This window comes from Melospiza georgiana, chromosome 20 (assembly GCF_028018845.1).
Source record: "Melospiza georgiana isolate bMelGeo1 chromosome 20, bMelGeo1.pri, whole genome shotgun sequence".
Classification (NCBI taxonomy): domain Eukaryota; kingdom Metazoa; phylum Chordata; class Aves; order Passeriformes; family Passerellidae; genus Melospiza; species Melospiza georgiana.
Genome location: NC_080449.1, coordinates 12,948,593 through 12,963,281, shown reverse-complemented (window position 1 = coordinate 12,963,281; position 14,689 = coordinate 12,948,593). Strand labels below are relative to the sequence as shown.

General features: G+C 37.6%; 1 protein-coding gene across 2 annotated transcripts in view; it reads right to left on the bottom strand.

The window, feature by feature from the left end:
• The window catches only part of RALGPS1 (Ral GEF with PH domain and SH3 binding motif 1), a 76,424-nt gene that overhangs the window by 24,346 nt on the left and 37,389 nt on the right, over positions 1–14,689 (bottom strand). For both annotated transcript variants that reach the window (XM_058037892.1, XM_058037891.1), the window contains 2 exons: positions 7,547–7,684; positions 5,836–5,929 (listed from right to left, as the gene is read on the bottom strand). In XM_058037892.1, coding sequence (XP_057893875.1) covers positions 5,836–5,929; positions 7,547–7,684 — 232 coding nt within the window. The remainder of the gene's footprint in view (positions 1–5,835; positions 5,930–7,546; positions 7,685–14,689) is intronic.

Below are 14,689 nucleotides of genomic sequence, written 5' to 3'. Positions count from 1 at the left end.
ACCACCTAAATTCAGTTTTGCAATTCCTCTGACACTCCATTTTCCATGGAGCAGCACAAGTTCCACACATGCACACACATGCTCCGTGTATCCCAAAGAGGACCCTGGAGCCAGAATCTGGTGTGGCCCCTGAGAGGCTTAGTGTGATACTTTCAATAGATCAGTGCATACTTTGAGACCTGATGTGCTTACCACCAACATGCATCATCCATATCCACAAACACCTAACGACACTCTCACAGCTGACTGCTCAATGTCAATCACTAGCATTACTTTAAATATAAAACTACCTTGGTTCCAGCATGCCTAATAAACCACTCATAAGGCATAAAGACACTCTGTTTTGTGTTGGCCCCTGTGTAACATCAGAAATTAATCTCAGAAGTCACTATTCTGTGATATTCATCCAATATCACAGTAGTATTAAGATTTTTTTTGTTTGTTTCAGGAATCCTTTTCAAAAAACAAATCTTTGTTTTACCATGGTAAGGAAGCCTAGTTTTAGTGCATGGTCTAAATGCTGACATACAAAATTTCAACATTCCAAAATTATACTGCAAGAGTTCAGCTAAGAGACACATCAGGATAAATCCTAGATATCAGCCTTAGAAACTGCCCACAAAAACTGAAACTTCAAAACTGAGGAGTTAGTATTAATAATCTAAGGTCAAACAAAAATTGAAAGTAAAATCTCTAGGAAAAAAATCAGCATAGAGATTTGCTGAATTAACAAATACCAATCTACCATCGGAAATTAAGACAAAGCTTCTACACGAACAAGTGCAGAAGAGTATGTGAAGGCTTTGTTCTTGGATTGTAGAAAGATGACTGAACAATTTTTGGTTTTTTTAAGCCTGATACTCAAAATATTTTCTGGAACATGTTAGGGCAGGTATGCTCTGGAAAGTAAGATGGATGGACCTCTCTTTCAACCTAGTTTTAAATAACACTGCTACTGGGCCATACAGCTCATTTTAGAGTAACCTTCCCAGCAAGCAGGAAAAGAGGAACCTAACATAATGCAGAAAATAAATTAGAGAGTCAGTCTTGAACATAGTTCTTTCTCATGGCAGTATGCTCTCCAGTACAGGATGAAACTATTGCTAGGACAGTACAGCCACTGTTACTCAATTCTTCTTGTATCAAGCAAGTAAATTAAGACAAAGAATAGTCTTTCACAGAAGTTTAGCTGCTCCATGAGGAGGCTGAACAAAACTTATTAATCTTTGTTGAAACAAGGATGATATTAGTTGCATCAAAGCACTCCAGTCTTCAAAGCTGTCCCTTAGGGCACTTCTGACCATTATTTGCATACCAAACAAGACGGGTCTGGCATATCTGAACACTCTGGGCTGCCTGTCTAGCATTTAAACAGTAGGTCCTATGACAGTAGGTCAAGCAACAGTAGGTTCCTGGGACCTTCTCCTGGAAGGATACTGTCCCCCAGTATCCCCCAATATTCTCCTGCTGCTGGAGAGGCTGCAGCCCAAGGCTAGGACAGGTGCACTCTTCACTGGGATGTGAAGTTGGATGACTTGGACCCAGAGAGTGGTAGGGAATGGTGCCACATCCAGCTGGGGCCAGTCCCTAATGGGGGTTCCCCACGGCTCAGTCTTGCGCACAGTCCTATTTAATATCATTGTTGATGATCTGGACAAGAAGATTGAGTGCACTCTTGGTAAGATCAGTAAGCTGGGTGGGAGTGTTGATGTGCTGGGGGGTAGGAATGCTCTGCAGAAGGATCTGGACAGGCTGGATTCATGGGCTGAGATCAGTGATGTGAGGTTCAACAAGACAAAGTCCTGGTTCCTGCAATTCAGTTACAACAACCCCATGCATTGCTACAGGATGGGAAAGAGTGGCTGGAGAGTGGTCCAGGAGAAAGGCACCTAGGGGTGCTGGTCAGCAACAGATGAGCATAAGCTTGGGTATGCCCAGGTGGACAAGAAGGCCAGTGGCATCTTGGCCTGTATCAAAAGTACTGCGGCCAGCAGGACTAGGGAAGTGATTCTCCCTCTGTACTGGTGAGGCAAAAACTAGAATCCTGGATTCAGCTCCGGGAGCCTTACCACAGGAAAGACATTGAGGTACTGGAGCATGACCACAGAAGGGCAACAAAGCTGGGAAAGGACCCAAAAGATAAGGCAATTCTCTGCAATTCTCTGACTGGAGGGTATAGCCAGCTGGGGAGCAACCAGCAACAGGCCTAGGGGGAACAATCACAACCTGTGCCAGGGGAGGTTCAGGTTGGACATCAGGGAGAATTTTGTCACACAGGGGGTTGTCAGGCATTGGGAAAGGGCTGACCAGGGAGGTAGTGAAATCATCATCCCTGGAGCTGTTCAAGAAACAACTGGATGTGGCACTCAGTTTACCTCGTCTAGTTGACAAGGTGGTGATCGGTCAAAGGTTGAACTTGATGATCTTGGAGGTCTTTTCCAACCTTAGTGATTCCATGCTTCTATGATTCTATTTTTGCGTCCTGTGGAAGAGGCAGTCAAGCCACAATTACAGCTACTGAACCATATGGCCACTGGATCACTATGAATCTCAGACTAACAATGAAGGTTTTTTTCCACCCCGCCTTTCACCACAACTCTTGGTGGAAAAGATCCAGGGAATACAGCTGCCTGGGAGGCTTATTGAAGACGAACTGCAACCAAGGTTCACTGCTTCAAGTACTGATTTAAGTACTACTACTCACTTTAAGTACTAAGCATCTGCCATTTAATACCTGCTCCCATAGGACTGGAACTAACACGGTACAGCTAGGACTTCTATAGCACCAGCATTGCTAGGAGTCAGTATAGCCTTTTAACTGCCAATCAATTTCTCTTGAATGTTTTCCCACAGCATCTTGCCTTATCTGAACTTAAATTTGAACTGATTTTTCTGTAAGTCATCTTATTACTCTATTGCCTAATATGCTCTGAAGAACCAAGTTATAGGCATAGGTAGCAGCCTGATGATCCTGTCCTGTCCCGACAGATAATACTGAAAGACAAATAACAGTCTTCAAAATGGTTTCACTCAAGAAACAACTGTAAGAATACAAGGCCTGACCTAACAATGCCAAAAGGTCAGAAAAAAACTTTATAGGAATGGCTGCAAGGTATGTCTGGTTAGGAGAGGATAAGGCATTGTGCCACAATACTACATACTGCTAAAACTGAGCAGCTTCTGCAGAAAAGAGTACATGGGCTGACAAAGAAAGATCTGTTATTTTTAGGATATGACATCATTGTCAGGGGTTTTCTGGAGCATTCCTACTTGCTGACAAGCACAAACCTAAAGGAAGCAATTGGACTGGCACAAAAAAATTGTAGAGAAAAGCTTTGTTTATATAAAGTGGCTGCCATATTTTCCTTGCCAGTGTAATTGAGGTTTTCATTTGGCAAAACACATGTTGAGATTCTGCCAATATGTTTTAGGACAACTATCTAAGTGTCTCTTCCTGACAGCCTGGTACTGAGATAGTTCTGTTCTTCATGCCAAAGGTGACACACATTTTTCTGCAGAGAGCCCTAATGCTGTCCCTGGCTCAAAAAGTGCAGTCACTGCAAAGAAAAAGACAGAAGAGATTCTTACCCACTCTAAAAGCTTAGTACTCTCTGCATTTTTAAAGCTTACAGTTTCTTCTGGCATGGGACCAGAAAATGCTATGAAACCAAAGGGAAACTGACTGAGAGGAAAATGTGAAATCAAATACTTAAAACAAAATCCAAAAACTTCTTACCTAGTGTAAAATGGAAGAGGAATGAGAGCTTTCTTTAAGGGTAGATGTGATGTGTTTTGATGAATTAATTAAATTAATTTTATTAATTAGTTATATTTAATTAGTTATATTAATTAATTAGTTTTATTCTGATGCAACAAACATGGTAGAGAAAGATCAAAGTTTTCCAATGTATATAAGCTGTAGCAACATTCCTGTGGTAAGAATCAAATCTTTCCCTCTTTTTAATACCTTTTGCGACTTTACTCCAGTTTTTCCTTGCCACAGTGAAGCCTGGAAAGAAAACCACTAAACTTGATTGTATTAATCTCACAAATAACTAAATTTTAAAAATTAAGGATTACATGATCTTTAAGATATATCAAATGTCTTCAAGCATTATTAGCAAGCTTGCTACTAAAGTTACATTAATACTCAAATTTAAAATAGAATTACTTCTAGTTTTTACAAATATTATATTATGGTGTCATATGTTTATGGAAAACACTTGTTTAATTCATTTTTTTGGAAATAGTACAGTTCATGAAAGATATTGTATACATGGGGTTAACACTGATGCATCATCAGGAAACTCCATCTAAAAATCAAATTTAACAATATGAACAGTTTCTTTAATCCAATCCAGGGGTTGTAAAGCCTCTAATAACTACAGTTCTTCACCTTTGCCAATGACTGCTTAGTTTAATTTTTCTCTGTCTTCACAACTTGAATGAAGCACAGAAGCTTGTGCAAAATTAGTAAAGAAAGACCATTTGTTAAATTTCAACACTGAGGTTTAAATCTCAGACTACCCTTAATAAAAGTCTTGGACCTCTTGACCTTTTCAAAGACTCTGTGCACTGCTCATGGTCAGTGTGCATCTCTTGCACAACGTGTCTGTGAGTGAAACATATACAATGTCATGGGACTGAGTAAAGGAATTTACACATTCCTTTGCACCATCATTTACTTAAACCCTCAAGCATGCAAGCATGGATGGCCAGAACTGCATACAATGCTCCATGTAAGCTCTCACCAGCTTCTTCTGAAGCAGTATAAACAACTCTATTTTTTCATAGAAACACTATATTTGATAGGCAGTAGGGATGAATTAGTCAAGTGCTGTATCTCACCTATGACAGCTATCTACTGATCAACATCTATAAACTAGTGTTAGAATAATTATATAACATTCCAGGGTTTTTGGCACTATTATTTTAGCCATCAGATTGTTTCTTTGTGGTATCCAAACCACGTTCTATTTCAATGAACCCTTCCATCACTGTCTTATTAGCATATGGTCTAAGTACACATAAATTCTGAGACAAAATTCTTAACTGAAGTATTTAACAAAACTGGTAACAAGACTGGTTTTAAGGAAGTTCATTACCACCCTACTCTCTAAAATATATCCTAAAATATTTTATACTAGCATTGTATGACTGAACATATGTTTGCTTTGAATACTTCAAATTCTGCTTAAATAGTTACTTTATTTGTCAACAGCTAATTGTATAGCATTGCATCTAGCTTGGTTGAGCTATTTAAAACCTCAGTTCCTTAGCCTATAACAACTTTCTAGTTCTCTCTGAATTACTGGCCAGGGATTATCACTTTTAACTAGAGCATGTTCACATATTGACCAATGAGCTCTCTGGCATCTGCTTCAAACCTCTGTGTGGGTTAACTCTTCTCTGAGTCCTTTGTAAACATTGTTTTAATATGCTTAAACCCCCAAAACTTAGTATTAACTTACTAAAAACAGTAACTTGACATTGGTAGATGTCCTCAATGTATTATTCATAATACTATAGAGTCAATGCTGGACATCTTGGAGATAACTTTAGTATTACTGAACAAAATTCCCAGAACACAATCATCAATTAATAGAATAAAGACTAGATTTTCATCCACTCCAAACTGTTACTTTGCACTAGTACATTTCACTTTGTAAATTTGCTTATAGTCATAAAGAAAGACAGTAATTCTGGATTTTACTTAGCAGAAACATCTTAAAACATCTTCAGCCAAGGGCTTTTTGCTCAGTTCTTAATAAAACTAATGACTAAGTAATCTTTCTGTTACATTTCTCAATGCCTGAAGAAAAGAACAGTACTTACTTGTAATTGTCATCTTCTACAAACTTCTGAAGTTCCTCAATGTAACGGACAGACTTCAAATACTTCTGCACATGGGGAAGTGTTGTGAGATAATCTGTGGGATGTTCAAACAAACAAAAACCATTAACATTTATGTCATTCAGAATTATAATTTTTTCAGGTGATTTCTTTTTCTGGATCTTATGATACCTTCATGGAAACAGAATTTGAACCTCCCTAAAAAGTAAATTGGGCAGAACTAATACTTTGACCCTAAAAAGGTGTTTAAGACTTGACTGAGCAAAAGTGATGCTCTCAGTTGTTAAGGAAAATACAGATGCATTTCATCATCATGAAAGCTGGTGGATTTCATTAGATGCTATCTCGCTGGTGGAAAAAAATTTTCTGCTGCAAAACTGCTTGAATTTTTTGTTCATTGTTCTGGGGAAAATCAAAGCCTTTAGCCATAGGTATTAGTGGTTCTCATATGTCCATGAACTGAGGAGAATGAAAGACAGTTCAGAATGACAGAAAAACCACTTGACACATGGCGCATGGACAGGAACATGCCTTGTAGTACATAACTAAAGTTTTGCGGTCTTGTAAAGGTAACTGTTTGAAAGGCATCCATTATGCCAGAATATTGTTTCAAGGCCGTATTTTAATTTTAATCTTAATTTTAACAAAGGACTCAAAGGTAATGCAAAGCACTGCAGCAAGCTACCAAAATTGTAAAAAGGAAAGGGTCAATGAAATAAGGAGGTTTCTTTGTCATCCAAAATTTTCAGAGACAATATGAAACTCACAATAAGAAAATGGTACCTGAATGATCTAGCTGTTCAGAATCATGCGTAATTATGCCTAGTTCTTACCTTTAAATACTCTGAAATACCGAAGTTGACAAAAAAGGGCTGGATACTTAAGCATACACAGTTAACATCTCACCTTGTTCTTTCACAATCTAACAATCCTTTTTCTTTAAGCTCTCCAAAACTTCAGCTTTTAAATTTTCTGAATTTTATTGTTTAGCTGCACTCAAAGCTTTTCAGCTTGTTTCAAGTTTAACCAATGAAAAGTCGTGCTAAGTCACCAAGAGTACACTGAGTATTCACTAAGACACCAAAACCAGCACATTTATTGATATACAGCTTCACTAGCAGGCTAGAACTGCAGAAATTATTTTTAGAGTAAAATTCTGCTAACAAAAAGAAACAACCCCTCCTTTTCCTGACTTCATCCAGTAGCAACACACATGCAAAAGCTTAGCACATTGAACAACCAAGTGTAGACTGAAATATTTGTATTTCATTTTGTAACTATATCACCAGGATGCTAACAACAAAATGATAACCAAATGAACACATTCCACACTCTAGACATCGTATCTACTGCAAAGTAAAGGGAAGATATTAAGATAATCTCTCTGATTGCCCCTGGTGGAAACAGTATATAAGCCAAAGGCAATAGCTGCACTTGAAAGTATGTCATTTGTACCCCACATGTAACAGTAAACTCTACACAACCTCTGTTATAGATCTTACAATTTTGAATACATGCTTATCTGCCCAATTTGCTGGTAAGACTGAAGCTACACAGAAGTGGAAGCTACATCACTTACTAGTGTTCAACTCTACCAACATTAGCCTCTTGCGTTCCCTCAGAATCTGCTTCCACAATTTCGCGCTAAAGAAATTTTAGTTAAGGCTTGATAGGCACAACAACATTTACCAACCATAGTTGCAGGATACTTGCAGATCAGCTATTATTCGGAGAATATTGTTCATTTGATTGGATCTTTGTTCATTCTCCATTATGCTGTCTGAAGCAGGATATGCAGAATCTATGTAGATTAAATCCAAGAGATAAATTCCTGAAACAAACAAATCAATCAACCAATTGATCTAGTGTTTCAAACAGAAACAGTTGCATAATTTTTAATGAACATAGCTGTTTACCCCCCCTGTGCTCTGGGCCCATTAAACAAAGGAGATCTTGGGATTTGCATTTTGAAAATTTCCATAATTACTGCTTGAGTTCCATGACACCCCTTAAAAAGAAAAGTTTTTCTGCACTTGGGCTACTGCCTACTATGAGCAATTTGCAGGACCATAAAAAGGACACTAAGAAAAGAATGAGAGCTGCCCCAGGCAGTGGTGCTGACAGTGGGGGGACACAGTGCTGCTGGCTCCCATGACCAGAGACCAGTGCAATACCTCCTTTGTCTGCCACCAGTGGGGAAGAGCTCCATTAACTTTTCTGCCCTGAGACTTAGGAATACTTTATGGAAATCCTTTGCAAGTCTTTTTCTCACTCAAGCTGAGCTCGCCACACATCTGTTTCCTCAGATCTCTACCATCTTGACCGGTACGTTGCTCATTGGATCACACTGTGTTAGGTCCAGCATTAGCCAGGTTGCAATATCTAATTTCTTTAGGTTTTTACCTTATTCATTCATGCATTCTGAAAAAGCCTTACACTGCTTAGGGAGGAATGAATGAAGAAATCACATGACCTGTTATTGAAAACTGAAGAGACAGACAAAGAGGCGACAACAAGCCAGAACAAATTCAGTTTGTTATGAACTGTTTAATGCTTTGCCTGGAAAGCATAAGGCCATAACTGTCTCTCAAGTGCGCAGCAATCTGTGAATTTGGACTATGAAAGAACCATATATGCCCATTAGACCCACTGACATGATAAATAGGAGAGTGCTCCAGAGACCAAAGGTAATTTAATAATCCCACCAAAACCAAAAGGGACATTTAGACCTTGTAAATGAGTGGAAGAGAGCTGGATTAACAACTGAACAACATACAAACCATGGGAATTTCCAGTCATGCTGGAGGTTAAACAAAGAAAAAGATGCTTAGAAATCAGGTCAAGTTTTATAGTCTAGTTTAACTTTCTGCAATGACACAGATAATTTTCATCCCACATTAAAAATCCTCTCTTGATGAAATATATCTCGTTTTTTATATATTTATTTATATAGCTGTATAATTATTTTGTATGTTTTATATATAATCATATTTATATATTTTTATATATCTCATAAATATAAGTTTATAAACCAGAGGTTCATATGACTCTGACTACCTTAACAGTTTTATCTTAACAGTAACCTGCAGTATTTATTGCTTTCTCCCAAAAAGTATCTTCTAAAAACCGTTCTCAACTTATCTTCATTTTTCTCTCTACACATTTCTACCTCTAGAAAGACAGAATGATGCATAATCAAAAGTTATTAATGCTTTGAATTATTGTTTTATTTGCTTCCTTTTCTTAAAAAAAAACAAAACAAAAACCCCTCTGTTTTTGTAATTTATATTAGCAGTTGGTAGTTTTAGACCTACTGATAAAGTATGCCAATGTCATTCTACTTCTCAGCTAGAGTAATTCTTCAAGCCAAAGGATGAGTTTAAAGGAAGAGGGAGTAATTGGGGTTTGCTTTCCTAGATAAAAAAATACATACAAAAAGCAGAGAGGCAAAAAGGAAAAAAGTATGACTTTATGTGATTAGAAGACAATTTTATACAAGTTTGTCAAGGGCAGCAATACCTACTCTTTGTTTGTCCTTTTCCACTCTTGTGAAGATAAGCTATTAATCATACCAGTTTATTTTATCTCATACTAAATTTCACTTATCATACCAGAGAAATATAAAGAGCACTTTTGAGCTGCTTTGTTTCCACGTCTCAGTCTTACTTAGCGTTAAAAGAGGGAAAACCAAACCCAATTATTATTTTCACCTTTTCTGAACTTTATCTGAACAAGGGTTTCAACCACACTGGGAACTGCTTTGGCCATCATCCCACACACTCGAGAGACCCTAACACCTCCACAAGGCCAGCACAGACCAGGCACCTTATACCTCAGAATGAGGGAAGAACTCCAATTTCCCTAATATTAGAGTGGCTCTGTAGCAGTTTAGCATTGAGCAAATCCTGAGTCCCCAAGGTTTTGCAATGACCTAGAGGTCATACCTAGACTGAGGTTCCATACAGCAGCTCTTCACTGTCCTCTCCTGTCAAGTGGCACATCAAAATGTAGTTAGAGTTATGACTGTAAAGTTTCTATTTGCTCATAGCCTCTCCACTGCAACATGCCTTATGGCAGCCTGGGTCAAGGCCACTTTCCAGCTATTTTGAGGAAGTCTGTAGCCTCTCATTGATATTAAAGATATAAACACATTTCCACTCTGCAGTAGTGGTTGTAAGCATTTTTCTCAGGACAAAGAATTTATTTTCCAGGACAACATACAGATGAGGACCAACAAGGAATACAAGCACCAAAAAGGATGGAAGGTGTTAGCCTAGGCCCTGCAAATTCCAAATAAAAGTGTAAGGAAATGGGCTTTTGGTAGGTAGTGGGGTGCAGGAAGAAAAAACCCAAACTGACAGATGTCAAAAAAATTAAACTGATTGTAATATGCTAGAATATAAAAGAACACATTTTTTGTAATTACACACCAAGCCACCCCTTTCCCATATTGCTCCTCTCCGTCTCTTCCTTTAAAGCAAGAAGGATAATCAAGTTTTATGATTTTTTTTTTTAATCTTGGCAATGATATTTAAAACTCTTCTATATATCTGATGCAATCGTGGGCATAGATAAGAATCAGTTCATTTTGCACAGAGGAATGACAAAATTATTCCCTTCAGCAAAAGACTTCAAGACCCGCTTCTCAAAGGAAAGCCTCAGGGCTGCCCCATGCCAAAGCAAACACACAGCACTAACTTTTCAAACTTTGGCTCACATTTGTGCTACTGTGCACTGAAAAAAGCTAGGATGTGAGGCCACCAGGATATTTTCCAGAGGGTGAGCTCATGGGCAGCTTCTTCCACAGGCAAGTATCATTTTCCAGTGATACTCACTTTCCTCCATTATCACCAGAACTAATTTTGCAGCTGGATATTGTATGCAGACAACAGCGTACATTAGTTTATGGTCCTATGGAAGTAACAACACATGCTAAGGAAAGCAAAGCCAAATAATCCAGGACTACATTTATGAATGAAAATCACTTTGTAAGCTGGTAAAAGAAAACCAAACCTGAGATACCAAACTTTCAAACTTCTACTGGAGAGTTCAAACAAAGAAGTAATATTAGTAACAGTTTAAAGACAGGAAAACATTAATATGGCAAAAAAGTGAACTTCAAATGTAGCAGTCAATGCCACATCTTGAGTCCTCCACCCACCAGACAACAATTTCCAAGGCTAGATTTTATTGAAAAAATATTTATGGAGAACTGCAGTGTTCAGCAGGATGCAAACCTAAGTCTATATACTTGTGTCTTGATTTACAGTTAAGCTTCTCCTATTATTTTCTTTATTCAATATTCAAAGCTTCTGAGAAAGTAGCACTGGGACAGATAATAAATAAGCATACTTTGGAGTTGATGGGTACTAATAAAGAGGTCTTCAGAAAAATACTCCCAAGCCCTCAAAAAATGAATGGTTATTCAGCTTCACTTAGTTCTGAAGAACCTGAACTGGAGCATGTAAGCTTTAAAATGTTCATGAACAACTACAGCACGCAACTTGTCCCTCATTAAGAAAGACGGACATAACATGCTATGAAAGACAAAACACTTTCAGTCAATAACGTACAAATTTATACTAATGAGAAAAGCTGGGCAGGTATTACTTTAAATAGCAGTAACAGAAACAAAGAGGAATCTGGTTTTTTTTGGCATTTTCCTCCAAGTTAGAAAGCCTGGGTTCAAGCTTTCTGCTATGCCATAGATTTCTTTTACCTGAGCAGCAACATTTATTCCTAACAATTCAGAATTTGGGGGGTTTATGACAATTTGCAGGCATGAGGTGTAATCCAAAACTTGCAGCACCTAAAATTGTTTCACAAATATACACTGTTGCAAAACCAATCATAAAAAACATCTGCACAGATAAAGACTGAAAACTTGCATCATTATCAACTGCGTCTTTTTTACTTTTTAATTTTTTAAACTTTTTTTATAATGACTATAAAACTATACTGAAAAATAGTACGGCTAACAAACAAAAAATTAGGTGGTTAAACCACCCCACTACTGCATATTTGATATATACTTTCATGCATAGTGGTCTGTTAAGGGTCTGTGCAATTCTGCAAATGCAAGTAAGCTAGGAAACAGTTGATGTATGATATTTTTGTCAGTCAGACATTCCCTACTTTGCAACAAAAAATAATTAGCTGATAGAGAAGTATTTCACACAAGCCTGGGGACTTCAATTTATCATTCTTAGGTAACATTTTGATCATGTACTATAATAAATATCACAGTTATTTGGTAAATTGTACTGTTACTGTGAACAAACACATGGTGTAAAAGGAGGTAAAAAAAACCCTTAAATGTTTTAATGAAGTTTAGTTCCCTATTTACAATCATGTACACTTCTAAATATTCACAGCCCCTGAATGCACATATGCTGCTGTGTAACACAGATGTCTGGGCATAGAGCATTCCTTCAGCACAGGAAGCAGAGTCTGCAAGACATGCAGTAACTGGCACACATAAAGTAAGAGAATCTGTGGAAAGTAATTATTTTCCATTTTTGCTCCTCACAAATTGAATAATGACACTGGTTTGACAGGAGGACCAGAAGAGACAAGGATATATTTCCAATTTGTAGTCAAGTATATTTATGAAAGCATTTTCCTACATACAGTAGCGTGGTTGTATCACACTAAACAAAGCAGAGGACAGAGGGACAGTAACTTATCAATTAACTATGTGGTAGAAAGTCCAAACTACTACAGTCAGCAGTTTGTAAAACCAAAGACACCATTGTTAGGAGATTAGCTCATAGGCAAAAAAGCCAACTGTTTTGTGGTATTGCTGGTTTCAAGAAGACTGGATATTTTCCAAGGATTAAGGACTGGAAAATTTTTCTACAAAACCAAATGTATATACTGGTTAACCTTGGTAGGATTGGAATACTCTAAAAAAAACTGAAGACAAACCTTTGCTAAGGCAACATCATATAATTTGTAACATACAGAAATGTATTCATCATAAAATGTCTGAAGAGAGACTTCACACATTTATGACATGGTCCCATGGACAGCCGTCAAGGTGATTACAGGTTTGGAAAGCTTGCCATATGAAAAAAGGCTAAAGGAATTGAATTTGTTCAGCTTAGAGAAGTGAAGAGGCAGGAAGGGAACCTAACTGCTCTTTCAGTACACAAGAGCAGTCATGAGAAAGATGGAAATACTCTCTCCAGAGTGACAGCAACAGGTCAAGAAGTGATGGGGGAGCATTCTATCTGCATATAAGCAAATTTCTTCTCTGTGAATACACTTAAATATTGAAATAGGTTTCCCAGAGGAGGACAGCAATTTCCCTTGCTGGAAATACTCAAGATATGGCTTGACTGGACACTGGGTAACCTAATTTATGGCCCTGCTTTCCACAGAAGGTAGATAAGATAATCTCCAGGGATCTCTTCAAGCCACAACTCTACTGTTCTATGACAAGCTTGAAAAATGTGCTGGCCTATACCTGCATATCTATTATTGAAGGGGAATTTGGAGTACAGCAGTTTTATGGACTAATTTGCTGCAGCAGGAAGGCTCTGCACATACAAGCAGACAATGGACCCTAATTTTAACTGTGAATAAAGTGAGTACTTCAAGCAATCTCTTTTATCATGTGATATAAGCAAAATTTACCTTATAAAAGTGTAGAGCTAGAGAGGGCACCTTATTTTGGTTCATTATGTCTCAGCAACAACAACTAACAAAATTAAAATTTGATGTTGATTCCACAGTCTTTCCTGAGTAATCTCACCCTATTCAACCCCAGGAATTAATCATCCCACATTTGTCACCACAGCAATGAAGCCTAATATAGAAAATCAGATCAATAAGTGCAGCAAAACCCAAGGAACTTTCAAACTAAAATACCAGTTTGTGAAAGAAAATGTTACCAGGAACTCAACTGGAATTACATTCAAGAAGCTGTACCGTGAATCATCTCTGACTGGTGCAGATCATTTTGTTATCCACTGAAACAGGCTAAATAATTCTGAAACTGTCTGGACCTTTCTACCAAAGTTTTCCCCCTAAACAAATAAGATTTTCTCCAGAATACTGTCAATTTTTTTTTCATTTTCCCCCAAAGCCCAGCTATTTCCTAATACATTTTCCATGAATTAGGAAAAATACATTACAGAAGATTAAATGCTTTAAGAGCGATGCATTTTAACCTTTTTAAACGCATGCTATCCAATGTCAGAAAGCAGAAAATACTTCAAAAAAGACTATAGGAAAAAGGCAAAGTTACAATAGCTGTTTTCCAGATGTTGCTTCCTGTCAGCAGCAAGTGGTGGTTAGAGACTTCCTGAGACAGATCTTACATAAACACTTTCAGGTTTAAGTCTGGGTGGTAATTTTTCTTTACAATGTTTTTTCTCTGGATCCATCAATTTTTTCTTTTCCCTGCTATTCCTACAAAAGCACTTTTCCTTTTTTAACTTTTGAGATTGAAAGATCTTGTGGCAAATGAATCTGGCAACTTAACTGCACCCTGTCTGGAAAAACAATCTGTTTAATTTCTCAAAGCTTACCTTTTTAAGATTGGCACATTCTTATCTCTTTCTGCTTACCTTGAATTTCTGATCACTCAGATGACTCAAAGTTAATTTCTATGGCCAGATGTTTCATAGTATTTTCAATCATTCTCAAAGCCAAGTCTTTCAAACCACTCCTTGCCAACTGCATTACCCTGCTGAAGACAACTGTCAGACTTCACAGCCAGAAATAACTGGATGTTAGTACCTTTCTGCTAGTAGGGTGTTTTATTCTCTAATCACAGACTTTAATACAAGCTGATTGCTGAGATTCTGAGGATGAAGGAGAAATCAACTAT